The following is a 27795-nucleotide window of genomic DNA, read 5'->3' on the forward strand; positions in this document are numbered from 1 at the left end:
CCCCATTGCTGTTTCTCTGTCAGCAATCCTGCAGCTGATACACCCCAAAGCCACCATTTGCCCTCAGTTTAAAAGAAATCAGTCCCATCATTTCTATATACAGTCCCTGGTTGATCAGAGGCAGATCAATGAACTCAGTTTTGGGGGGACTCCTGGGCACTGCATTCTGGGGTGAGAGGGCAGGGCCCAAACAGAGAAAACCCCGGCTTGTTATGGCTCAAAGCTCTTATTGCCCATCACAAAGCCTTGGAAGAGGCATTCTGGCTTTTCTGAATGGGGAAACCTGTGTAAAAGCAAGGACCCCACCACACAGTGGTTAGAAGAGGCTGGGGGCAAGGGAAGGGGGAGGCTATCTGAGGAACCCCCAGCCCTTGGCCCCAAGGTTTCCCAGCCCTATTTGAAGGTTCAGTTTTCAAGCTCGAAGCTGCTGTTCCCCTTCAGGAGCTCCAGCAGTTCATGGAGATCACAGCATCACATTCATCCTGCAGGGAGAGCCACATAACTGCCGCGTGGAGACTCGGGGTCCAGTTCTCGACTGGTCTCCACCCCGCAGTCCAAGACAGGTTGGAACAGCTGCGTTTTACCTGGAAAGAACACCTACTTTTCTGTGTTGTTTCCCATCTTCATCCAGAAAGTGGCGAGTTTTACTGACGGTTCTGCCACCTCCGTGATGCATAACAGAGATGCTCTTTGGAAAGGCAGGGCCCGGAGAGAACGCCAAATGGCCGGTGGGTCCTGGGTTTCCCCTGCCCCGTGTGCAGCGAGGGAGAGCCTGACACCAGCGCTTGTTTGCACCAGTGGAACTGAGTGCCTGTCAGTGACAGGCGAGTTCTACTACCAGGAAGATGTCCTCCTCGCCAGCGTCTCCTTGCTGCGCAGTGAAACATCCAAAGGGAAAACTCCTCTGTTGAAATAGTGCATGAACAAGCTGAAGACGCGAGCCGGTAGACAGGAAAGCAACGATGCAAGTCGGGGTCAGGGTCACGTGAGCTTCTCAGGCACCCGTTCCCTCGCTGCCAAATCACCTTGGCGTTCCTTAACAGTGCTCTGCGTGCTCTCCTGGGAATTCCTTCTGGGGCCCCTCCGCGGGCAGCTGGGAGTCCAGGCCAGAATGCATGAGGGGTAAGATGAGGTCATCCATATTTGGCATCACTAGGATTTTCTAGGGAGAGGAGGGAAAGGAAAGCAGATTTTAGAAGTGGCATTCCAAAAAATGCGTGAGGGTGAAAAGCAGGGGCGAGGGTGGGGCAGCTCACTCTAGGAGTGCCCCCCATCCCCGCACGTCCCGGGCCACACCCCAGGGTGCTCTGCCCTCTGATCAAGGGGGGGATCGGGCTGCCCCCATCCTTGCAAGCCGCGGAACGGGGCCGGGCCCTGCCTTGACCGCGCCACTGGGGAAGGGGCCTGGTGAGATCACGAGCGGGGCCGGTTCCAGGCAGGCAAGGCCGGCCACGTGCTGCAGCCAGATCCAGCGGCCAGAGGCCTTGGCGGCGCCCCCCCGTCTTCACCTCTGCAGTCTGCTGGCCCGGCGGCCTCCTGCTTGGGACCAAAACCTGAGGCGGTGAGAAGCAGAGCGGCCGATGCTGCTGCTGGCCCGCTCTCCCTGCCCGCCAAGCAAGCGAGTGGTGGCAAGGAGGACCGCAGCGTGAATGTCAGCAGCTCCCCTGTGCACACCCCTTCTCACACACTCGGACATACACTCATGTTGCCCCCAGCCCACGTGTCCCACTGCCACAGGTGGGTGCACGTACTTCTCTGCCACCACAGACCAGACTTCCTGTGGGGGGGGCAGATTTCTCCAGTCTCACACATTCGGACTGATTGCAGAGGAGCAAAGCTCCAGGTTTTCCTGAGCAGCACAGATGCCAGTAAGAGAAACTCTGGGCAGGGTCTTTGCAGGTCTGCAGGGGGCACTGGAAGTGCTGTGGGCTGTGCAGCCCTCCCTGCCGATCCTTCAGAAGCTGCGGAAGCGAGCGGGGCGCTGCCTCCGGGAGCAGTGCACAATCGTATCAGGAAAGTGCCATTTCCGCTCTGAGCCCCTGACCTGCTTTGGGTCCCTTCTCTGTCCCTTCATACCCCATAATCCAGCTACCGGCAGAGGGTACCTGGAATTCATGCTGCAGCTTCTTCTCGATCCATTCGGTGATGTGAATGAAGGTTACCTCTCGTTCTCCTAGCTTTGGCCGGACCTTCAGATCCAGCTGTGGTGGGACCCGGAAGCTGTACCTAACCCCAGGGAAGCGAGAGAAAGCATCATTTCTGGCTCCTCTTTCCTAAGGAACCACTGCGATACGCCCCACCTCTAGGGATTCGCTTCCTACAGGGTATGGGAAGCGCCGGTCGGCTGGGGAATATCCAGCTTTCCCCCATTTCTGATCTCATGAGGGCATCTGGAAGGGCTTCCCCAGCACAACAGACTGCAGCAGCATCGGAGTCTGCGGGATCTTGCGCTCTGGCTCCTTTTACTCTCCCCCCCCCCCCCCCCCCACGCAACATGTGAAGACAACGGCAGAGAGCAGTGCGGCAGCCTCCTGTGGGGGTTTCACACACTTGCTGCAAAGCCTCCAGCAGCCTGCAGGGAAAGGAAGGGTTGTTGCTCTCAGCTGCCCCGCGGGGTCACGCTGCCTCACACGGTGCCCTGCTGCGGCCAGATCCTGCTCCCCCAGAGGACGCTGAAGCGCAGGCCCAAGATAACTCTCGGGCCGGGAACACTGCGGGGCGGGGGAAAGGACGCGTCCCAGAGCACGCAGGCGAGGGCACCGTCGGTGGCAGGCGGAGCGTCCGCCGGAGCCCCTTGCGCCGCAGGCCAGTCAGCACCGAAGGGCCTTCAGAAGGACCAGCAGCAGGCTTGCGAGGCGCAAGCGCAGGGAGGGAGGGATCCTAGCACAGGTGCTCAGAAGACACGGCGCCGCAACAGTCTTTTCTCCTTCATGAGTTTTCCACAGTAAGGAAAAAAAGAAGTGGTGGGAAAGCACGGGGGATGATGAGCAGAAGATCCCATGGAGGATGCCTGAGCACTCCATAAAATCCTAGAGTGAGGGTGAGACTTAAAAAGCCTCATCTGGATATTCACACAGGAGGGCGCGGCTGGACCCCGGTCTGCCTGGGGACTGCCCTGGGGCGTGCGGGGGGGGGGGGGCGGGCAAGAGCACCCCAGTGGCTGAGCAGCGGCCTGGCTGAATTTCGCCCTTGCCCGGCGCCCGCCAGCCATCCTGCGAACGCCCCGAACAGGCCCACCCGTTTGGCGCCGCCTCCTCACCAGACGCGGTCCGTCGGGGGCGGGGGGATGTTCACAGCCAACGTTCCTGTCAGCTCCTGGACCTCCACGGTCAGCAGCAACGGCGTGTTGGACACTTCCTCTATTTTCTTCTTGATGAACTCGTTCTCGGTGGCCTTCTGGAAGTACTTGGACTTGGCAATCTTGTCCACGAAGCGCAGGATCTTCCGGCCGGTGCTGTTGCCACTGATGTGGCTAAGAGAAGGGGGGAGGATGGGTCAGCCCGCGCCCCCTCAGCAGCGTGTGCGGGGGGGCGAGCTGCCCAGGCAGAGCCATGCCGGAGCGAGGCGGCCTCCGCCCGGCTCGGCCGAGGCGTGTGTTGTGAGCCAGCCCCTGCCCTGGAGCAGAGCCGTCTCCTGGCGCTCGGCCTGCCTGAGGTGGGTGGGCAGGGCTCACGGGCGGCTGAGCCACCTGCCGGCCATCCTGGAGCAGGCGCGTGGTGGCGAGGAGTCCGCGTCGGCAAAGCATTCCCTGCTCGGGGCACCTGCAGGCCCAGCTCCAACCCCCCACTCGCGGGCTGCGTCCCTGGCGAGCCTCCGCCTTCACGTGGCCGCCCAAGAGCTCAGCTTGGACTGTTTTAGGCTAACTTTGTGCTGCCCCTGGGGATGCCCGGGGACCCCGAATATGGTAGCGAGGCTAGTCTGCAGCCGGCTTCCCAGATCAATTGACTTCCACCTCCGTCGGCTTCCCCGTCCTTGCCCTGCGAGCTGTCAGTGCCCAGCCCAGCTGGACTAAGACACCAGACTGCCTCCTGCACTGCTCTTGGACCCTGCGCTGATCATTCTGCTGCTAATGCAAAGGACTTGGCGAGTGAACTGGAAATTGGCAGGGACACTCATTACAGGGAACACCATCCCACAGATCCTGCTGTCCCTCCGCCGGACCAACTGCACCCCGGCCAGCACTGCTGGCTTGGAGAACCGCCACGCTGCCTCCCGTTGGCTTCACCCTTCAGCCCCAGGAGGCGTGCTCCTCTCTCCTGCGCTCCTGGAGGGCTCCATGGTGGGAACGTCTTCCTCATCCGAGGAACCGGCACTGGAGGACTCGGCATCGCTGTCGGCCAGTAAGACCCAGTGGGGCTTCATGCTGCAAGGGGAGAGAGGGAGAGGTGGGTGGGGACCCCAGGCAAGGACGGCGGAGGAGCTGCGCTTGCACTGGGCCGTGTGTGCCAAGAACTTTCCATGCTGTTCAGGTCTCTTCCCCAAGATTAGGAAGGCGCATCCTGGTGGCTGTGGCCTATGTCTCCAACAAAATCAAGGTGGATTTCCAGCAGTGGGGAGGAAAGAGCTAGCAAGGCCTCCACAGGGCATAGGCTGAGGCCACGAGGCTCCAGGATGAAGACTTAGGCATCCCTGCCCCCAAAACATCCTGTGCTGCAGCATCTGACTGAGAGAGCACCCATCTTTCTACCACTTTCTACATTAGACAATCCAGGGATTGCCATTATGCACAAACCGGGTCATTGAAATAAAACATGGGTCCTCAAACTACGGCCCATGGGCAGGATACGGCCCGCCATGGTCATTTGCCCAGCCCGCCTCAGAGTTTTCGTACTCATTCAGAGAAAACGATTGCCAAACGAGTCTGAAAGCTCTGAGCCAGCACCAGTGTTCTCTGAAACTCCTTCAGTTTTGGAGACTAGCAGAGAGCCAGCGCACGTGCCAAATTGTAACAGTTCCCTTCAACTGCGCGTGTGCTGGCTCTTCCCCCTATTGCACGCATGCGTTGGCTCTGAATACAGAGTGGGAATATGGAGTGGGAATACAGAAGAGAGGAGGGCGGTGGGGAGAGAGAGAGAGAGAGAGGAAGACACTAAAAAAAGATAGAAGGTAAGAAAAATATAACTTTTAAGATCTATTTTTAACTATGTGAGTCATGTCCCCAGGCTGCGGGCCAAGCCATGGCCACCTTGCTGAGCCCAGGGTGGACGGGCCGAGGCGAAGCAGGAGCGGGGCCACGGCTCCCACGCCTCTGCCACTACCTCCTCTGGGCAAGCTGCTGCCGCCATCGAACAGCCGCCATGCTTCTTCCCCCTGCGGCGGGGAGATGTGGGAGGCACACTGCTTGGCCAGCCATGGCCCCATCCTACAACACTGGGAGGCACTCCTGGTTTTACGCCTCATGTGCAGATAGATGGAGCCATGCGTCAGGGAAGCACCTGGGGCAGGAACGCTCCCAGCGGCCTTTGCCTGCTTGGCGTCCATCAGGGGCCTCCGCAGCTGCTCTCCTGTTTCAGCCACCAGAGACAATGCCATGGCTGCCTTGCCACAGGATGGGCCCAGCGGCTGTGGAGTGGGGTGGAGGCTCACGGAGGGGCCCGGTCATCTGGGTGGGAAGCATGTCCTCCCACAGCCTCTGGGAGACCACCCCCATGGGGTCTCCTTCCCCACTCTCACCACCGCTCTCACTTCCTTCCTGCTGCCGCGAGGAAGACCCTGTCCTGCTCCCTGTCCGACCTCCTGGTGTGTCTCGTCCCTTCAGATTGCCGGCCTGAGGCAAGCGCTTGCCTTGTGTTGCGCCTGATGATCGGTGGCACTCTGCTCTGCTGCCATCTTGGGCTGAGGCGCAGCATGCAAATGCCCGGAAGCAGCAAATGAGCAAATCCAGGAGAAGCAAGTCCGTCCATCCGTCTGTCTGAGTCCCGCCAGTGCTGAGGAGCCTCCCACCACTGACAACAACAGCTGCACAGCTGCGCCTCTGATAGCCGCCCTCGTAAGCCCTCGGGTGCTTCCCGCATTGCTTTGTCTAGTTGTAACCCCTTAAGAGAAAGCCACCCATATTGAAGCTGGGGAAACTGAGGCTGAGAGAAAGCTGCTTGTCTGTGACCATCAGTATGTTTACAGCAGGAGTGAGATTTTAATCAGGAACGTCCAGACCGATACCCCAGTTTTTTCGCCATATACACCAGCTCACATAGCATCGGGTCAGCCTTATGCAGCCTAGCGCAAAGAATGGCCCAAAGGCAGGAAAGGCATCTGCCCTGTTGAAGCTAAGCGGGCCTGGGGTGGCCTGAGCTTGGAGGGGAGACCACCCGGGAACCACATGGGGCCGCCTCGCATCCCACAATGGGAATAAAATATAATAAATAAGCAACTTATTTATTATAATATATTTATATATCATCTCATTCATGGATCACTGCCTTGTCATGGCAAAGGGGCTTGCGTAGCTCAATGAAGCTATGAGCTCTGCCGTGCAGGGCCACCCAAGGCGGACAGGCCATAGCAGAGAGCTCTGACAAAACGTGATCCACTGGAGAAGAAAATGGCAACCCACTCCAGTATCCTTGCTATGAAAACCCCATGGACAGCACCAAAAGGCAGAAAGATATGACGCTGGAAGATGAGTCCCTCAGGTCGGAAGGTGTCCAATATGCTACTGGGGAAGGGGAAGAGCGGAGGGCTAGTACTAGTAGCGCCAGAAAGAATGAAGCGACTGGGTCAAAGCCGAAAGGACACTCAGTTGCAGATGTATCTGGTGGTGAAAGGAAAGTCCAATGCTGGAAAGATCTGTACTCCATAGGAACCTGGAATGTAATGGGCCTTAGGAAGTCTGAGCAACAACAAAGCTAGTGGAGGTGACAGTATTCCAGCTGAGCTATTCAAAATCCTAAAAGACGATGCAGTAAAAGTGCTACACTCAATATGCCAGCAAATTTGGAAAACTCAACAGCGGCCACAGGATTGGAAAAGGTCAGTCTACATTCCAATTCCAAAGAAGGGCAATTCCAAAGAATGTTCAAACTACCGCACCATTGCACTCACTTCACATGCTAGCAAAGTGATGCTCAAAATCCTACAAGCTAGGCTCCAGCAGTATGTGGACTGAGAACTACCAGAAGTACAGGCAGGATTTCAAAGAGGCAGAGGAACTAGAGATCAAATTGCCAACATACACTGGGTCCTGGAGAAAGCTAGGGAGTTCCAGAAAACATCTACTTCTTCTTCATTGACTATGCTAAAGCCTTTGATTGTGTGGATCACAACAAATTGTTGCAAGTTCTTAAAGAGATGGGAGTACCTGACCATCTTATTTGTCTCTTGAGAAAGCTATATGCGAGTCAAGAAGCAATAGTGAGAACTGGACACAGAACCACTGATTGGTTCAAAACAGAGAAAGGAGTTCAGCAAGGCTATACTGTTGCCCTGCCTATTTAACTTATATGCAGAGCACATCATGAGAAAGGTGGGCCTAGATGAATCTCCAGTTGGAATTAAGATTGCTGGGAGAAATATCGACAACCTCAGATATGCAGATGATACCACTCTCATGGCAGAAAGTGAAGAGGAACTAAAGAGCCTCTTGATGCAGGTGAAGGAGGAGAGTGCAAAAGTTGGCCTGAAACTCAACATTAAGAAAACTAAGATCATGGCATCCAGTCCTCTCACTTCCTGGCAAATAGACGGGGAAGAAATGGAGGTAGTGACAGATTTTATTTTCCTGGGCTCCAAGATCACCGCAGACAGGGACTGCAGCCAAGAAATTAAAAGACACTTGCTCCTTGGGTGGAAAGCTATGGCAAATCTAGACAGCATACTAAAAAGCAGAGACATCACCCTGCCAACAAAAGTGTGTGTAGTCAAGGCTATGGTTTTCCCAGTGGCATTGTCTGGCTGTGGAAGCTGGACCATAAGGAAGGCTGAGCGCCGAAGAACTGAGGCCTTTGAATTGCAGTGCTGGAGGAGACTCCTGCGAGTCCCTTGGACTGCAAGGCGATCCAACCAGTCAGTCCTAGAGGAGATCAACCCTGACTGCTCTTTAGAAGGCCAGATACTGAAGATGAAGCTCAAATACTTTGGCCACCTAATGAGAAGGAAGGACTTCCTGGAGAAGAGCCTGATGCTGGGAACAATGGAAGGCAAAAGAAGAAGGGGACGGCAGAGGATGAGGTGGCTGGATGGAGTCACTGAAGCAGTCGGCGCGAGCTTGAGTGGACTCCAGTGGATGGTGGAGGACAGGAAGGCCTGGAGGAATTTGTCCATGGGGTCGCGATGGGTCGGACGCGACTTCGCGACTAACAACAACAACATGTATATCATATATTTATGTAAACCACCCAATATAGATTTCTAGTTATGTTACAAGTAGGGAGTGGGAATGACTAAAAGTGTGTTTTGAGCAGACAACTCTTAGCTGTAGAACTCTGCCAGAGCCTGCAGGTCAAGTCACAATACACTGGTAAGGAATTAAACAGTTGGAAGGTGATCTAGGAAACATGCATTCCATTTCCAGATGGCGAGTCCCAGGGCTGAGGGACTCTCCCGGGGTGGGCTGAACTGCCACCGTGGCAACGTTCGTAAAGAGGAGCAGGTCAGCCAGGAGTGCCTGTGCTGAGCGGTGCTCCTGGCTGCTGCTCTACGGGGTCCCGCCGGTGTTACCCGTCCGTGCTGCTGCCCGCTTTCGTAGTCTCCTCTCCCAGGGTTTCTTTGCCCAGTTTGTACAAGTTCAGTTTTGTCTCCAGGCTCATCTGTAGGGATCCACTGTAGGTCATGTCCATGTCCAGCCAGAGCCCTGTGAAGTGGGAGCAAGATCAGGAGGTGGCTCCTGGCAGACGGGGGCACGACCAGTGAGGCCCCGAGAGCCTCTGCCCGGGAGACGGTGCTGGGGAGATCGGGAGGAGGGAGGCAGGGGTGAGATCCGCTCTAGCGGCGAGCCCAGTCGGCCATGGGCAGTGCTAGGCCTCTCCGGGCAAAACTTCTCCGGATGCATGACAGGCACAACCCGACACAAGTTTACAGGGCCAAGCAAGCAAGGACTGGAAGCCGCAAGGTCCTGGGATTGCGCCTTTATACTCTTCAGCAGCAGAGTGGGAATGGGGCAGGGGATGGTCTCATCAGCCTCATCCTCTACCAACGTCTTGGGACGGCTTACAATAAATGGGACGTGTTAGTCCCACGAATGCCACAGACATGGGTGCGGAAGCTCACACTTCCAGGGAGCCAGAAGTGGTCGCGAGTCCCTGTAGGGTGTACACTCAGGGCCAACCAAGGCTCATTCTTAGACCATGTGTGAAAGTCCCGTGTTTTGCCTCCACACATGCAGGGCATGCCCACTCCCAGTCCCTCTCCTGACTCCAAGCTCAGCAGAGCAGTGGAAGCTGCCCCTCCGGTCCAGGGACTGAAAAGCGATCAAACAAGCTCCCGGAGAGCGAACAAACAGGCAGAGCTGACCGGAGCTTGGCAGCAGAGTTGCAGTGGGCAGGGAAGAGCAGATTCCACTCCATCGGTACGGCAGAACCCTCGCAGGGAGGGACTGTGGCCCCAAAGGCCACTCCAGCAGCAGGGCAAGAGCTGCAACCACCCTGGGCTGCAGCACACACGAGGCTGAAGGTCAGCCGGGCAGAGGCAGGGAAACCGCGGCCTGAAGCACGGAGAGGAGAGTGGTCCTTGCGGGAGACCCCCAGCCTCGTGGGGTGGGCACGGACTCGCCAGGTGCGCTCTGTCTCCCTGGAGGATGGGTTCAAGATGTGACTGAAGGGTTGCCTTTGCAAGAGGAATTGACCACGGAAGAAAAATATTCAAAGTGAAGGTGAGAAATAAGTATTCTGGGGCCACGGGCTGTACATCCTGGGCAGTGGGCGGGGGCCGCTGGCAAGGAAGGGGCTGCATCAAGAAATCCATCAGGAGGGCCTAAATTTAATCCTGCAGGGGAGGGAGAAGTAAACTTGTGGGTGTGGGGGAACAAGGGACAAAGGTTTATGCACTGCAGCAGAAAGAGCAGCTCTAACAGCGCCCAATAATATTCTTCCAAAAAATCTAGGAAGAAAGCCAGCCTTTTAAAGCTACTGTCTGGACCATGGGAAGCAAACCTGACCTCTGAATACAGGAACAGAAACCTGGTGGGGCGGCTTCCATGACTGGAATGCAGCAGTTGGAGGGATCCCTCGTTCAAGAAGAACAGAAGGAATAGGAAGGGGGGTGGATTCAGAGTCTATGTTGAGGATGCACCCTCTGCACAGGAACACAGGAGTGCGAGCTCAGTGAGGGATATGAAGATAATCTGCTCTGCAGAGACCGTCCATCGGATTCCCAGAATTCAGTCCGCGGCGCAAGAGCCCTGGACCGGCGTTCCCGGTGGGTGCCCCGGGGTCTGCAGATGTGCTCCAGGAACCGAGCCCCGTGCACCGCACAAGAGGCGCCCCGCTTCCCTGCCACCCATGGTGTGGAAAGAGGGTGCTGGGGCGGGTCACGTGGGGTGCTGTTCCTGAAGAGAGCCGCACGGCTGTGAGCGGCGGCCCTCTTCCGTGCCTTTGCACCGCTGCACCCGCAGCGGAAGACGGCTGCCGCCCGTGCAGCGCTTCCCTTTGAGCGTGGGGGGCTCCCTCTTGGCTTGGAGGGCCACTGGGACCGCTCGGCACAGGGCAGGCCTGCAGGCCCTCCCTGCGCGTCGCCTTAGCTTACCTCGGCTGTCGAGGGTCGGGCTGGAAGCACTGAGGACGCGTGGGATGGAGGAGCCCATGTCTAGCTCCGTCAGCGTGAGCTCGTTCATGAAGTACGGCAACTGGCAGAGCGAGGAGGGGAAAGGGAAGCAGCTCGGTCAGGACGGGCAAAGCACGTCAGCACCGCCGGCTGGTCCTCAGGACAGCGCTACGGGCGGCACGGGCACCATTCCGTGGGGCTGGCGTGCCAGACCCGGCGGGCGCCCCCCGCCCAGCCTCCCTCGCCGCTCCTGTGCACGCCCTCCAGGGGAAGCTGGAGCGAGCCCTGCCCCAGGCCCACGAGCTGCAGCTGCCGCTCAGAGCAGGCGACACAGACTGGCGGCAGAAGGGCTCGGGGTCGGGCGAGCGGCGTTTCGCCGTTTCTCTCCCTGTACAAATCTACAGCGGTACCTCGGCTCGTGAGCAAATTGGGCCACGAACAAACATTGCTGACAACGTTGACTTGGGTCGCGAACACCGCTCCGGGTGCCGACCAAGATCGCAGCCCTCTCCCTCTGCCCCCGGGTGGGGAGAGGGCCACGATCCCGGTTCCATTTGTGCGGGGCAGGCGTGCCTGGTCAGAGGCGTGCTGCTGCAGGAGAGACGGGGGCAGCAACGCAGAGCCGCGGGGCAGGCGAGGCGGCGAGATCCTGCCTGTCTTTCCTGCAGGAGCCGCCTCTGACCAGGCACGCCTGCCCCGCACGACTGGAATGGCGATCGCGGCCATCCCCCCACCCCCAGCGCAGCGTCTGCGCCCATCTCTCCCTCCCCCAGTGCGCCCGCGATCACGCCCGTCTCTCCCTGCCACCCCCAGCGCACTGGGGTGACAGGCACATGCAGGGATGACAGGCGCGGTCTCGGTCGTGCTGGGGGGGGGGGGGGGAGACGGCCACGCTTGTTTTTGGGGGGGGGATGGTCGCGATCTCTGTTGTTGTCACTCTGCTTCACATTTTTCTGATTTAAAAAATGGTTACAGAACAAATTAACCTTATTTCCGTTGACCCTTATGGGGAAATTTAACTTGGCTCACGACTAATTTGGGTCACAACCAGAGTCCTGGACCGGATTAAGTTTGTGAGCCAAGGTACCACTGTAATATGAATATTTCTATTTTCTTCATCATTCTTGCCTATGTTGATTTTAAGCATGCTTAAGATGTTAATTTCAACAGATGTTTAATATATGTGTTAACCTTAAGGGTTTTCAAAGCAATATTAGCAATATGTTATATAAATATAGATAATTTTCCTTCTTTCAAGTTGCTTCCATATGCTTTGCAGTAATGCAAAATAATCAGAGCGTCACCCACTCATGCTTCCATTTAGATATGTTAAGGTATTTTGAAGTTATATCAAGTAACCAGGACGTTGTACGCTTACATTTTTTCTGCAGCCGCCAGGAAGGGATTCAGCCCTCCTGGAACCTGCAGGCCTGTAATAAAACGTTTTTGTGGGCACTCCAGATGCCTTTCACATGTTCTCTCCCACTGCTAATCAAGGGCCTCACTATCCTGGGAGTGCCTCAATGGCCACCCAGGGAGCAGCAAGCCATGCGGGGGCGAGGGGGGCAGATGGCTATCAAAGGGCACATTACGTGCTGGTCCGCTCTGATACAGTGAGCTGAAAAGGTGAAACGGCAGTCTTTCTTTTACCGTATTTCCCCAAAAATAAGACTGGGTTTTATATTAAATTTTGCTCCAAAAGATGCACTGGGGCTTATTTTCAGGTGATGTCTTATTTTTTCATGTACAACAATCTACATTTATCCATTTATTCATGTACAATGGTCTACATTTATTCAAATACAGTCATGTCATCTTTTTCAGGAACATCGTCATAACAATCCAAACCCCAAATTGTGTTGCAACGGATGTACTAAATGTGTCCATCTGGCTGACGATCTTAACTGGGGCTTATTTTGGGGTAGGGCTTATATTACGAGCATCCTGAAAAACCAAGCTAGGGCTTATTTTCTGGTTAGGTCTTATTTTCGGGGAAATGGTATCAGGGCCGGAAAGCACTTTCGGTGCTTTTGTTGCTGTGTCCCAGAAATGCAGTTGCAAAGCATGGGGAGGGGGAAGAAATATTACTTGCTTGCGTCACAACTGGAGTGACATACATTGCTACCCACATCCATACAATAATTCAGTCCAGGGTCGAGCGTCACAGAGATGTTCCACTGCTTGCTCCAGGGTCTTTTCTCCCAGGGAGAGTTTGGTGTGGACTGTGCAGTGCACCCGTTTTTCTCGCTTTGTTTCGGAAGCCGGGTGCCAGTGATGCCTGGGCAAATGAGGGTCTTTTTGGGGCCAAAGGGCAAGACCGGCTTCTGGCACCTGAGGGCAGCTGGTGCTGCTGCAGCCAATAAAAAGCAAAGCTACAGAGGAAAATGGTTGGACCCATTTCTCACCTTAATTCGGCCCAATTTCTTCTGAATCTTGTTTGAAACGTGGTCTGCCCAATATTTTTCCCTCAAGAAGTCCCAAAACATTCGGCCGAGCACTGCGTTGACCCAGGCCATGTGGATTTCACGGCTGTTCATTGCTTCCTCAAGGAACTGAGAGGAAAAGACAAGAAGGGTCACTCACACATCCAGCGCTCCTCAGGCGTGGCCAGGGTGCTGCCTCCAGGCGTGCCTGGCCCCCGTGCTCCCCGCCAGCCCCACCAGAGCGCCACGGTGGGCTCAGGGGGGTCTCACCTTCCTTGGTGTGGGGCTTCCTGCCGTGCTGGCGCATGGGCTCTCCGACGGGCTGGCACTATTGCCCGGAGGGACTATTTGGGACATGTATGTGTGGTAATCCAGCAGGACCTTCTCTCTGAGGTTGACAGCAAGTTCCTTGGGCTTGATGGCAGAGCGGAGCTCTTCCGTGCTTTCTCGGCTGCTATTGCCACTGCTGCACGGCCCCTTCCCAGGGGGGCTGAGCTGGTTTAAACCTGGCCAAGAGAAAAAGGTAGCTGCTGCCTGAGGAATCTTCCCTGGTACAAAGAAGCAGGAAGGGCAGAAAGCAGTGGGGCGGGCGGGCGATGCCTTGGGAAGCATGGCCCTTTGAAACGCCAAGCGCCCAGCCACCTGACTCTGGACAGAGCTCTGAGGGGCAAATGCCCAGGGCGTCTCCGGAGGACCGAAGCAGCTTGGGGGTGTGCATAGCATCTCGCCCCTTCCCAGTATGACCTAAAAGGAAGCAATCGCAGAGGACAGAGAATTTCTGGGCCACAGGAGCATTGGGACGGGTCAGAGGAGACTCTTAATCAGTTCGCGCAATGTCTTTTTCTTTCAGGCAGTGTAGTGCAGTGGTCAGGGCATGGTTGCTCCTCGGGTTGTGGGGGTGGTGTGAAGTGGGGAGGATGCACCCCTTTTCTTCCCTGAATTAAATTGTGCTGTCAGTTCAAGCGTCTGTCAGCCGTGAGTGGAGGAGTGATGCCCACTCCTTGTTGTACAGGCCTTTCCACACCCTTCTGGGGCTCACAGCAGCTCTGAGGGGCGTGTGAACTGGGGAATCAGCTGTACCATAACACCCCCACCCCGCAGGCAAGACTGAGACCAGAAAGGGCATCAGTGAAATAGAAAAGAAAAGTTAGCTGAGTGGAAGGGCATTCACTGGAAACCAAGGCCAAGACCATCCTGGTCACTAAGAAGCTGGGCAGTGAAGAGTGCTGATGGGCGGAAATTGGTGCACTCAAAACACGGTGCTGGAGGAATGCTTTGCACATGCCCTGGATGACAGAAAGATGAACAAGAGGCTTCTCCTAGATCAGGGGTCAGCAACCTGCGGCTCCGGAGCCGCATGTGGCTCTTTCATCCCTCTGCTGTGGCTCCCCGTCACTCAAAATATGTGTCACAACCGCCAATGTGCGACACCCACCGGCATGCAATTTATTGAGCTTTTCGACCCCCAGTAGGCCAACCATGGATAAACCCAAGAAAAGAAAAGTTTCAGAACCTTTAATAGTACGTGGGCAGATTCATCTTACTGCTTTCACTGCTGACGAGACTGGTTTACCAGTATGCTTAATACGTGGTGAGAAACTGGCAAACAACAAAAGGTTGAATGTTGCAAGACATTTCTAGAATTCACACACAGCCTTTGCTGATGATGAGAGAAAAAAAGCCATTTCAGAACTGATGTGGAAGGTTGATGTGAGCAAAAATCATTTCAAGAAGTGGATTAAGCCTGTAAATTCAACTGCATATGTTAGTCTTGTGGCTGCTCAGGAAATAGTCAGGCATGGGAAGCCATTCACAGATGGAGCTTATATAAAATAATCTTTCATTGATTTCATAAATGCAACACATTATAGTTTTTTAATACATGGCATAAAGATAAAAAATGATATATGCAGTGTTATCTTCATTTTAGATGTCAAAAGGGTTTTGTGGCTCCCGGTGTTTTCTTTTCTGTGGGAAATGGGTCCAAATGGCTCTTTGAGTGTTTAAGGTTGCCGACCCCTGGCCTAGGACAAATCAAGCCAGATCTTTCCCTGGGGGCAAACATGACAAAACTTTGGGCACATTATGAGAAGGCAAGACTGACTGGAGAAGGCAATACCAGGGAAACTTGCAGGCAGAAGAGGAGGAAGGCCAGCGATGACAGGGAGGGACTCCATACAGGAAGCCGCAGCTTTGGACTGGGAAGAGCTGAGCAGGGCTGTCGTGGCAGGACTTTTTGGGGGGCTCTCACCTGTAGGGTCACAATAATTGGAGACAACTTGCCAGCGTGCGACAGTAACAATCTCCCCACTGCCATTGGGTTCAAAAGAGGAAAAAAACTGAGCAGGTTTCTGTTCTCTCTTACTGATAGCAGCTGCTCTGTCAAATTTTCAAGTGAGAACTAAGAAGGTAAAAAGGCCAATCTCTACAGAGGTTTGGACGGAACTTCTATCTGAACTGGAAAGAAGGCGTCATGGATGCAAAAACCTGGTCGTACTGGTGCAGAATATTTATTTTAACACAAGGATCCCAGGAATGAGCTGCAGAACAGATTCAGACTAACCTCCTGCACCGCGGCTGAGCTCCCAGGACTGGGCATTTCGAAAACAGAAACAGGACCACTAGAGGCGGCGGTGCTTGCTCACTTGGCAATTATATAAATGGCGTGCCGGAGACCCAGCACGAACTGAGGGCCCAGTGGGGCGATGACAAAGGCTTCAGCCCTTTGCCTCCTGCTTTGCATCTGCTTCAGTTAGGGGCCCCAGCTTTTAGCAATTGAAGAGCATCTCCCATTCACGCCAATGGAAGCTCTCCTTCCAATGCAAGCACCAGGTGTGGCCCCCAGTGTGGGCAGGGACCGCCGAGAGGGCAAAGGGCCCTGCCATCCGGGTGCCGGTTGAGACAGGGCTCCCACCCATCCTCTACCGTTTCAGAGCTGGTCCATGATGGGCGGGGATGCGAGAGGCCTGAAGCCGTGCAAGGTGAAACGCTCCCAGGGGAAACGGCCTCATGCTCCGGGGAGCTCACCTGCGATAGTACTGGGTGCTGTGCAACGTCCCGCCCGGGAAGCCATCGCGAGATGCTGGAACCATTCCTCCTTATCCCTCCCCGTTCTGCCAAAGAGGTAAAGCGTTCTTTCCTGGGGCTCGGAGGGATGCGCAGGGGGGCTCTCCGGGCTTGGGTCCTGCCGCTTCTCTCCTGGAGAGGCCAAGGGCCCTTTGCCACTCGGGTCCACTTGGTTGGGGAAGAGAATGCAGACGGGGTACTTCTTGTTCCACATCCTCTTCCGGGCCAGCCCAGGAGGGAAGAGGAAGACCTGGAACAGCGGGAGATGATGGAAGTCACCAGGGAGCGAGTGACAGAAGAGCGGGAGGGAGTGGAGGCAGAAGGGGCGGGCATGGCGACTTCGATCGCGCCCTCCGCTGCCTGTGTCGTGTGAGTCAGAGCTGTTCTCCCCGTTCAAAGAAGAATTTGCACCGGCTCCCCGCTCTGAACTTGCTGGGCTGGAGGATTCCAGCTGGGCTTCCCTCCTTTCCAGCAACCGAGGGGCTGCAGCAGGAGGGCCCCCAGGGCTGGAAAACGAAAGGGGTGGCAGGCAGGCAGTGGATGGTTTTCTTGTGTTAACTGGCCCTGGGCTGAACCCCAGCGGGACCCTGGCCAGAGGGGGGCCCAGCTCGGCTCCCGTATTGAAAAACGTTGGTTGGGCTATTTTGCTTGGGGTATCATATCAAGAATTAACGAGGGTTAGGGCGAAAATGGCACAATGGTCTGGAAAAGCCATATCATTTTGCAATGGCAAAAATGGTAAGGAATTTGAACAAAACACATACAGCAATTATAAACAGGCACAGTTACAATTCTAAACAAGCAAAGCAAAATAGTTTGGCTAGAATGCCTTTTACATCTATGCATCAAGGTTTTCTCAAGCGCTTCGTATTTGCAGGTAGAATTCAGATTTGTGGCTGACTCTCTGCTTCTTCGTGGGGGTCCCATGCACATGGCCTGCAACCCCTCGCCCGTCCTTTCCCCCCGCGGGTGTGGCTGCAACTCGCTAGCTGGCCCGAACGAACCAACCCTACCTTCGCGCCACTCATGTCGTAATGACGGTGATTCACAAAAGCCACGTCGAAGACCTCCTCCTCAAAGGTGGCCCGCCGGGGAATGTTGCTCTTGGGATAGGAGAGCGTCACGTTGGAGCCTTCCAGGGTCACGAACACCGAATGGGTGAGCGACGGGTGGTAGAGCTCAGGGTCGTAGAAGTACATCTCATTCATCCACCCCTGGGAGGAAACAACTCCGTTCTCTTGTGCCTGTGTGGTATGAAAGCGCAGCCAAGGGCCACGCCAGCCCAACCCAAATCTTCTTTCTTCCCAGAACCTGCTCTGCGCAGGCTTCACAGGGGACGCAAGCCTACGTATTTTTCCTGCAGCTGCCATTTTTTGCTTGCCGCTGCTCGCATCTGCGGAGCACTAAGGTCAGAATGTCGGAGAGAAGGCGGTATTTTCCGGTGGTGCACAGGAAATGAACCTGCTCCAGCGATAAACCCTGCTTCACACGGAGAGGGTGGTGTACTCGGGCCTGTGGGACCAATAGCCTGACATCTCCCAAGGGTTTCTCAAAAAACTGAATGGGCTGAACGGGGTGCCACTTCCGATCTACTTAAAGATAAAAGCCCTTTTTCAGAGGGGTACTTTTTGTAATCCTTCAGTGGGATTAGGGTTTAGGACCCACACCACCGGGAAGGGTCTTTCTGATCCCTTTTCGGGTAGGGAGGCGGGCTCTGTGACACTTTGTGTGCACCATCAAATGCTGGACATCCAAGAAAATGCACGTGGTAGCCCCCAGTGGGATCAGGTCCCTGCATTCTTCTTACTGCTCTAGATGCTGTTTCAGAGCTTCTGAGCACCAAAAGCAGGCGCTTTTTGGCATCCTTGTGCTTATGCAAAGTGCACGCACACTGTGCTTACTGATTTGTAGGTTACACATATGGCAGGTGTGTGTCTGGCTCTGAGAACAACAAGGCTTCCACTCACCCACCGTGTCCCGACGTTCACTGCACCTTCAAGGGATGAGGCCCAGCTCTGAAAAGGCTCTGCAAAGGACAAGCTACACCCCTGCCCCAGCCAACCTCACCAGCGACCCGAGGTTGCCAATTGATCAGAACGGGTTTACCAGTCGCCTTTTTGGGTGCTGGGTCAGTGACTGGAATTGTATTTGTGAAAGCCAGAAATGTTTCTGGCTGCCAGCATGTTCCAAGCAAAGCCAGATGCGCGGCCCTCTCCCAACATGTCGGCACCAGCAGTTTCGCTTTGTGTGCCAAACTGAGCCCTCAACATACAACAGCGTGTGAAATGGCACCATGTGCTCACGGAGGCCCTGCACAGCTGGAGAAGGCAGAAAAGGGAGACGCGGCGACAGAGCCTTCCTTGCCGCAGCTCCTGTGCAGGCGGGACACGCACACACGGGCGCGGGCAGCTCCTCCGAGTCGCACTCCTCCTCCAACCCAAGCACGGCTTCACTGCCCAGTGTGTGGCAGCGCTAGGCAGCTGTGGCCGCTGGTGCTGCTTCCGCAGGATCTGCCGCCAGCTGTCCTCCCCTCTTGCCCCACCAATATCGGGTTTGTTTTAAAGCAGCGACCCTAATCTTGTTTCCTGTTTGGTTTTTTTCTGCTTGCAGATCGCTAGAGGGTCCTGACAGTTAAATATATGTAGAAGCCCCCTCTTCTCTTCAGAGGCAGAGACCCACACCCTGGGCATGCAGAGACAGCTCTGTGCCCCACAAGGGAGCCAGTGCTCTCAGTCTCTTCCTCGCTGGCACGGCAGACCTGGCAGAGAGAAAGACGCTGGTCCAGATGCGCCCGCCTCCTGCCTGCCAGCACTCGGTGCCTCCACCTGGAAACAGCTCCTGCTTCTCTGCTCTACCTAAATCTGGCCACACGTATAATTAGAACTACCACAGCTCGATTTCATCTGGGATAGTTTAAATGCAGGTATTTGCAAAGCATTTAGGACTCCGGAACCTTTATTTCAGCACTTCGCTAAAGAGGGCTCCCGTGGGAAACCCGTCGCACCTCCTACCTTAAGCACGTGGAGCTCTTGCAGCTGCCCCGACGGCAGCTTGCCCCGAGGGGGCCGCATCCTCCGTGGAGACAGCGGGTGCTTGGGCACCAGGAGCAGAATACCCAGGAAGCCCAGCATGAACCCGCATAGCGCGCCGAGGAAAAGGCCCGAGACGTAAGGAGGCAAAGGCAGCACGAAGTAGTTGTAGGCCAGGATGGCGATGCAGGCGAGGGCTTTGCAGGGCACTCTGCCGCAAGGCTTGGTGGGGCGGGGGACACCCAGGGGCCCAAGGGCCCTTCCTCCGCCCGTGCCGCCGGCCTTGTCCTGAGCCACCTCCACCACCCGGATGACGTCGCCCTCGGAGCAAATCTCATACCGGCAGCTCATGCAGGGCGCCCACTTCTGCTCCGCGGAAAAGCACAGCTCCCCAGGCTCCCTCCCGGATGGCGGGCCGGGCCGGTCAGTCCCCCGACCGGGGCATCCATCCCTGGCCTCCAGGAGGGTGGACTCCCCGCTGTGGCCGGCAAGGACATCGCAGGCGTGGCTGCCAGGCAGCGGGGCTTTGGGCTTTGGTGCGGCGCTGTTCTCGTCCCCCATGATTTTGCTGAGCCTGCTCAGGGGTTCCTGCATGGCTTCGGAAAACCGCCTCTTGGTGTCCTCAAACTTGGCTTCTTGCGCCTTGAAGAAGCTGCCCTTGCTCTCGGAAGGAGAAATGTTGGGAGAGGAGGGAGCGGTCCTGGAGTCCCCATTTTTGCATTTCGGGTGGGTGATCTGCCGCCACCGGTGGACATTGAGTTTCGAATCGGATTTCGACTGCGTCACCTCAGGTTCCAGGCGGGAGATCTCGGTGGAAATGGATTTGACCAAGCTTAACAAAGGCTGGGGCGTGAGGGGAGAGGCTTCACGCAACTCAATTTCGGTTGAGAGGGACTTCACTAGGTTGATCAGCGGTTTGGCACCTTGAGTGTTTACAAGGCCAGCAGATTTTTGAGGTGAGAAGTTGGGTGAGCTAGAAACGGGAAGAGGAGGCAAGAAATCCGTTTCAGGTGATACTGGGAAAGGAGGTGGCACGTGGAAGATGGGCTCTGCTTGGGGGACTTCATGTTTCCCAGTATCTCCACACAGAGAAAATGGATTTTCTGCATCAGGAGTTGCCGCTTCTTCATCATCTAAGGCAAAGATCAGTTCATTCCCATGGACACCTTCCCAGTCCTCTTCTTTTCCAGAATCAGCTAAGTAACTGGCTAATGTCTGGGAACAAGAAGATGAGTTTCCCTGACGAGAGTAAAGTTGTGGAGAAGACCTTGGCAGAGAAGGACCTGAAGCAATTCGAGAGTGATCCGCCATCTTTCACATCCTGTGTTGCTGAGTCTATGGAAGAAAGAGAAAGATGGTGACTCGGAATGGCACGGACCTCCACACCGAAGATGCCTCTGCCCTGAACAAACCTCACAGAAGAACTCACAGGACTCCAAAAGCCCTGAAAATCTCACCTACACACACAGCTCCGTTTTTATCCTCACAACAACAGCCTTGCGAGGTTGGCTAGGCTGAGAATGAGTGATGCAGAGTCACCCAGGGAGTCTCATGGCTGAGTGGCGGCTCGACCCTGCTCTCCCAGGTCCCCCGTTCCCCACTCTAACCACGGAACCACACGGGGCCTCCTTTGCCAGCAAAGAGACCCGCTTGGGCTGCAGGGAAGGAGCCTGATTAGCCTAACAAACGCCATTTGCTTCTTGTAAAACTTCTTGCTTTGGAGAGGAAAAAGGGAAGGCACAAGAATGTTGATAAGGTGAGACAAAGAGGCGGTGGGTGAGAGAAGACCCCCACGCAAGGTCTGGCACCCAGTGATCACGCTCCCCCTGTGAGGGGATGGGACCTAGATAAGCGCCGGCACGAGGCCAGGCATGCAGTGGGCATGCAGACCCCGCAAGGGGGTTGGGTGGAGGGTCAGGCAGACCCTGAGAGGGGGTTGGGTGAAGGAGCAATGGGGCGGGATTGAGTGAAAGACGGTAAAAAGTGTTAGAAGAGTCAGTTGGAGGAATGTGTGTGTGTGTGTCGCTTCCTGCCTGCATGTGGGGAGCGGACACTCGGTTGCTTTGCTCAGCTGAATAAAGAAAACTGAACGAATCTCCGCCTGACTGAACCTCATTGGCACTTGGTTTAGTGGGTCTGTAAGTCACCTGGCTAGCAGGGACCTCAACAGCAGGACCTTCGAGATTCCAGCTCCACAATTCTACACACTTATACCTGTTTTATACCATTTATGGTCACTCTCGTCCCAGCCCAGAAACAGGAATCGCAGTATGGGAAGGATGCTGAGGACTTCCCTTGCTTCATCACCCAGCACCTGTATCCAGGGCTCCATGCCGAAACCAGTGGCCAGACCAGTTTAAAGCGCTGGTGCAGACAGTCCCATGATACTCTTCGCTCTTTGAAATGCTGAACCCAAACACTGCATTCTAGAAATCAATAACATTCGCTGTGAGTGCTTTGGGACCCAGTTTTTGGTGTGCTGTCATAAAATTTTGCAAAGGGATGGGAGGGGGGAATAAGACTGTGTTCAATCTGTAGCCCTCCCACATTTTCTGAATGCTTATATCTTTTTTCTATCTTTGCAGCTGAAATGATGGGCTCATCACACATTGCTTTTTGATTATTTGTAGTGCCTCTGTCTGGAAGCACCCAGCTCAACCACCCCTCCATTTTTTCCTTCCTGTTTACATCTGCATCAACACTGTACTTAATCCCACCACCTCCAAATCATCAATGCTAAAAATAAAACACGGAATATTTCATTAATCTTCACAACAACATTTTAGATCACAAACTTCTAGGTTTCTTGAATACAAATTCATTTCTAGAGCTCAGCTTTTTGAGTTCCCGTTCATTGCACCTTTTGTTTGCTTGGCAGACTTGTGTTTTTAATGGCCTTCCGCTTTAAGCAAGCATGACGCGGGTATTGGCACATTAATTTTAGATCCCTGGAGGTGTTTAGAAATGCAACGAGCTAAAAATGGTCGTGGCGCAGGCCGGAGGCACGCTCTGCCATGCGTCTGCTGCTAATTTTAAAACGCTGCATCGCGCGTTCCTGCGGGCGCGTGGCTCCCGAACACGGCACGGAAGGAGGCTCCGGTTGGAGCAGGCAGCCCCCCTGGAAGCGCCGCCTCCTGCGACTTCAAGCAAGCGGGCCGCTCCGGCCCGGGGGGCTCCGGGGCCCCGCACAGCCCGACCCCGTTCCCGGGACCGGAGCAACAAACGCCAAAGCCGCCGGCCCGCGCGCGCCAAGGCCTTTTGCAGCGAGGCTGGCAGCGCCAGTGGGAACGCTCCCCCGCGAGCAGCACTGCCGGGGTGGGCAGGCCGCCGGCCCGAGGCTCAGTGCTCCGCCTGCCCCGCCGCAGGCCAGGGCCCCAGTCCGGCCCTAGCAAGCGGCGGGAGACTCCTCGGCGCCCGGGTGCAGCCGCGGCTTTGGGCAGCTGTGGGAACGGGGACACCGCGCCCCCCTTTTCCCGGCTCCCTCGGCCAGGCACCTCACGGGCAGGCCTGCATCGGGGCTGTGGCGCTGCTGGGCCTGCGTGCTTCATGGCAGCCACATTCCTCACGTCTTCCTGAGCAAAATGGTCCCCGAGGAAACCCGCGACCCCGGCCTGTTTGGGGCTTCAGGGTGAGGCCCCCGATGAAGTGCACTTTGCTTTTGGCTTCCTTTGAAGTCGCTTTGTTAAGTCTTCTATTGCTTTCAGAAGAAATATACTAGAATAAGGGGCAAGAATAAGCAATCACTGCACAAGTAAGAAGATGCCACCAGCTGGTGGGTACTGGGGACGGAGGTGTGGTGACTGCTGTTGCCCAGGGGGTGTTCCCCCAGCTCCCGGATTCCTACCCCCCCCCCCCCGCATAATTGGAAGGTTCTCTGCATGCCCTTCTCCAGAACCTCCTTCTAAGCCTTTCCACAGCACATCAGTTTTCAAAGAACAATGAGAACAAGCCATTTAAAGAGCATCACACCAGAAAAAACTACAGGATTGCCATATATTTTTGCAGCTCTACTATATTGACAGACCACCTTATGGTCATGTAATGGAACATCTGATAAGGCAGAGAAAGAAAACCCTGGGGAAAAAACATACAGGCACCCATCTTAATCCCGCAAAGTATCTGAAAGCAAAAGCCTCAGTAAACTGCCAGGTTAATACAGGTTTAAAACCCTAATGGAGAGAAGCCCTGTGTCCATATTTCTTTTTCATGATCATGTGCCTGCCCTATTAAGCCTTTTAAGTCCTTCTAAAAATACTGAAGATGGAACTCAAATACTTTGGCCACCTAATGAGAAGGAAGGACTCCCTGGAGAAGAGCCTGATGCTGGGAACAATTGAGGGCGAAAGAGGAAGGGGACGGCAGAGAATGAGGTGGCTGGATGGGGTCACTGAAGCAGGAAGCAGTCGGCGTGAGCGTAGGTGGACTCCAGGAGATGGTGGAGGACAGGAAGGCCTGGAGGAATGTTGTCCATGCCTTCGCAATGGGTCGGACACGACTTCGCGACTAGCAACAATAACAAAAATATTCCAGTGGTGCAGTCCTATTCACAATGTGAACCCCACCAAGTTCAATCAGATACAGTACTCACCCATGATGTGGACCATGCAGATAGGTCTGAGATGAGAGCAAGGATTGGCTCCCTGCGGCCTGAAGGACACTGCTATCAGCCACTCCCCACCTGGGGTCCACCTCTTTGAAGTATATGCCCTCCTGCCCCTTGAGATGGGTGGCAGAGGCCCTTCTCCGGGAACCCCCCGTGAAAGATATTAGGAGGGCGAGTACCCGGAGGAGGGCCTTCTCTGCGGTGGCGCCCCACCTATGGAATGTGCTCCCCAGAGAGGTCCGCCTGGCGCTGCCGTCATTTGTTTTTCGGTGCCAGGCCAAGACCTTTTTATTTAAACGTTATTTTAATTGTTAATTGTATTTATTGATTTTATATCTGTGCCTAGATGTCTCTGGATTTTTTAGGTAATTGTATGAGTGTTTCTTCTGTAAGCCGCCCCGAGGCTTTTTGCAAATGGGGCGGCATAAAAATGTTCTAAATAAATAAATAAGTATTGAATGCCAGCTCCCATAATTACCGCTGGTATGGTCCTGAGGCTGGAAATGATGGGAGCAATGTTCTAATGTGCCTCAGAGGCACCAGCTTGAAGATGGATGCTCTATAAAATTCCTTGGGGAGGAATATTTGGAAAGGCTTTCTCTTTCCCCCAGATCAAAGATGGCAGGGGTTCTGAACATGGTCTGGTAAGGTCTCCTATCTCTCAGTTTTCAGACAGCTACCCTATCACCTCTCAGCTCTCTTCAAAAAGAAAAGAAAAGAAGCACAAGACTCTCTCCAGACTACACTGTTTCTGCACACAGCACTTCTTTCGCCTGTCAATCACTGTTGAACTGCATGGTGTGGTTTCCAAGTACGCAAAGAGCCGCCTCCACCTCCTGAGCGGTGATTAGCTCACCGAAAGTCCAGTCAATCCAAAAAGATGGTCCAGAGTCTGAACACTCCTCCTGCCCAGGTGCTTGCATAGCAATTTGCAGGAACCGCTGAGAAACACTCCAGCAGAGCAATGTCAATAACCATCTGGTATTATGGTGACAGGAGAGAGAAACCAGTAAGTGGAGGTCACCTGACCCACCCACCAATCTTCTGGAGGCCTTCAGAGGCTTTTGGACCACAACTCCCAGAATTCCCACCCAGCAGGGCCATTGGCTGGGAATTCTGGGTGTTGCAGTCCAAATGTGTCCAGAAGGCACAAAGTTGGGGAAGGCTGCTGTAGGTTGCTCATACTGATGGTTTTGTAGATCTCAGGCCATGATTTTGCTGTTCAAAGTTTCCTTAGTTTAACCTGGTTGGTAGCACATTAAGTCCTGAAAATCTTGAGCCTTTCTCCATTCCATATCCATCCTACTCTGGTTGGAGCTTCTTGTACTTCAAGTACACAAAATTTACAATATACCTAATTAATGCAGGATGCAGTTTGATCCAAGAATTACCAATTCTCAGTTCCTGAATTTATTCTGAATGCTCAAAATACCCAAGCAGCACAAATAAAAAAGCACTGTAATTGCTGAAGTTCAGCAGTTAGGATCATTAGCAAACACACTTCACAGCTGCAAATGCCCAGCGAGCCAGCAGGCTTGGGGTGCATGCAATAGCTGAGCGCCTGTTCAACAACAGATTTTTCCTGCCTTCCTGTCCTCTCTTTTCATTACTTCTGGCCCATCGCCACCATAAATGGGCAGGAAGCTCTCTGCCCATCCAGCATCACAGCTCGCGGTCATGCCCGCAGTGCACCAGAGCAAGGGCTACTGGCAACCTCCGTCCATTTGTGCCGGGAACCAAATGCAGTGACTGACGCTGGGGCGGAGAGAAGCACGACTGGAGAGCCTGTAACGGGGAGGTGGGAGGAAACCATCCTGCCCTTTGACCGCCTGGCGAAGCTGGCCCAGTTGTGCCAGGGCCCGAGTCCTCCATGGAGCAGCCATCTGAGTCAGTTCCATGTTCCTGAGGACCTTCCGGCACAACACCCCCAAGGCACCTTCCCCGTGAGGGGACCTCGTTGCCACGGTCGCCAGCTGCTCTTGCTCCTCCACCTTTTCATGGTGCTCCGACTTGCTTTCCTGGGAGGAGGAAGCCTGCTTCTGCTCCTTCTTGCCACCTCTGTGGTCTGGGTGAGCAGGAGAAGCCGATGCCCAAGCAGGCTGCGAAGGTGGAGAGCAAGATGGTGGAGAGGGACCCTTTGTAGCTGCCCAGCTAGGCAGTGACCCAAGGCAGCTTTTAGAAGGAAGCGCTTTGGCTACCACACCTGTTCCCGGGCTGAACATTCAGCGCAAGATGCCAAATAATCTGCTTCGGACTCTTTCTGATTGTGTTTCTTACAACAGACCTTTATTCCTCAGTAGGTCACTGGAAATTCTTCTGCTATTTGCTTTTTTAAATGAGATGCCTCATCAAAAACTGGCCATTTGGTGTCTCCTGGGCTTCTTCCTGCTTTTTGGCCTCCTTGGCTGCAGCAGACACGGGGTTTTCTTTTGCTTTAAAGTGGCTTAGGAATGGAATCACAGCTGAAACGGTCAGGAATTCCCTCCTCTAATTCCCTCCAACTTGTATCCTTCTGAAGATGAATTGCTGCTGTTATTAACTCTCCCATAGAAAAACTCTTCTTACTGCTCCTTTGATGCAGGCCAGAACTGGCATAGTTTCCCCTCCGCTCCCCAGGGAATGCAGGGAATCCTGAGCTCACTTTCCGAGACTGGGCCAAGCGCAAGAGGAAGTCCACAAATGCCAGGCGGATTCTGTGGCGCTTTGTGCAGCACGAGTCCGAACCCACCCCACATTTCAACAACAACCTGCAGCTCAGCATGCCTAGCCTGACGCAAACTTCCCTCCTTTGCATTAGAATGAGCCAGGTCCCTCAACATTTTTGGAAGGTGTTGGTCACACGTCTCTTGCCTCTGAGAGCTGAACTGTTCACTGCTTGCCAAAGCTAAAAATACAGGGTGTGCCAGCACGTCTTCTCCCACCCCATGTTAATTTCAAATGCATAAAGTGCAGCTTGCAGTGTTAATTACAAACATTTTGCTAATGTGAAGGATATGACTTACGGAATGGGCTGCCAGGGGGCCCACAACTGAAAAACGGTGGGGGACCAATCCTGTGCCCTGTACATGGGGCTGCCCTTGAGAAGCTGCAGCCTGCACAAGAGGCGGCAGACAGGTTAGTAATGGGCCAGAAGGTCTGAATATGTGGCCCGATTCTGACCTCCCAGCACTGGCTTCCTCTATGCCTCTGAGCCCAGTTCAGGGTGCTGGCTTGATTTATCAATTCCTGCATGGCATTGGCCCACAATACCTGACGGAAAGCCTCTCTCACTGCAAACTACCTGGATGCTGCAATCATTACAAGACGGGGACACTTGGCTCAGCAGGACTGCGAATGAGAAGGATCTTGGCATTGTTGGAGATCGCAAGCTGAAGATGAGTCAGCCATGTGATGTGGCTGCAAGAAGGGCAAATGCCATTTTAGGCTGCATTAATGGCAGCATGACTTCCAGATCCCATGAAGTACTTCTTCTCATATACTCATACTGCTCAGGCCTCATCTGGAGCATTGTGTCTAGGTCTGGGCACCACAGTTTGGGAAAGATGCACACATGCTAGAAAGGGCTTAGAGAAGGGCAGCAAAGATGCTCTTTTTCCCTGTGAGATGCTGCAAACATGCTCATGCCTATTTTGAAGAGAAGACTGCGGGGAGATACGATAGTGCTCTTCAACTTCTTTGAAGCTCATACACAGAGGACTGGCAGGACCTCTTCTCAATTATCCTAGAATAAAGGATTTGGAATAATGGGCTCAAGTTACAGGAAATTATTCCAGCTGAACACCAGCAGGAATCTCCTGCCTGTTAGGGACATGTGACAACAGAGCCCAGGACCTCGGGCGGCGGTGGGCTCTCCTGCACCGGAGGCATTCAGGATGCAGCTGGGCAGCCCTCTGAGAGGGATGGACTTAAGTGGGAATCCTGCCCTGAGCAGGGGGTTGCACCCTCTGGCTCCTTCCAGCGCTACTATTCTATGATTCTG

General features: G+C 54.6%; 1 protein-coding gene across 1 annotated transcript; it reads right to left on the reverse strand.

Moving 5' to 3' along the window:
* Positions 1–1036: 1036 nt before the first annotated feature.
* Positions 1037–20524, reverse strand: LOC123034836 (testis-expressed protein 2-like). The gene is made up of 13 exons (XM_044452534.1): positions 19196–20524; positions 17198–17398; positions 16146–16434; positions 15298–15369; positions 13761–13862; positions 13389–13624; positions 13101–13247; positions 10678–10777; positions 8656–8788; positions 4226–4363; positions 3260–3472; positions 2106–2226; positions 1037–1162 (listed from the first exon to the last, which is right to left on the reverse strand). The coding sequence occupies exons 1-13, from the start codon at positions 20522–20524 to the stop codon at positions 1037–1039; spliced, it is 3207 nt and encodes a 1068-aa protein (XP_044308469.1).
* Between the last annotated feature and the right edge of the window lie 7271 nt (positions 20525–27795).

This window comes from Varanus komodoensis, unplaced genomic scaffold (genome assembly GCF_004798865.1).
Source record: "Varanus komodoensis strain SLA01 unplaced genomic scaffold, ASM479886v1 scaffold73, whole genome shotgun sequence".
In the NCBI taxonomy this organism is placed as follows: domain Eukaryota; kingdom Metazoa; phylum Chordata; class Lepidosauria; order Squamata; family Varanidae; genus Varanus; species Varanus komodoensis.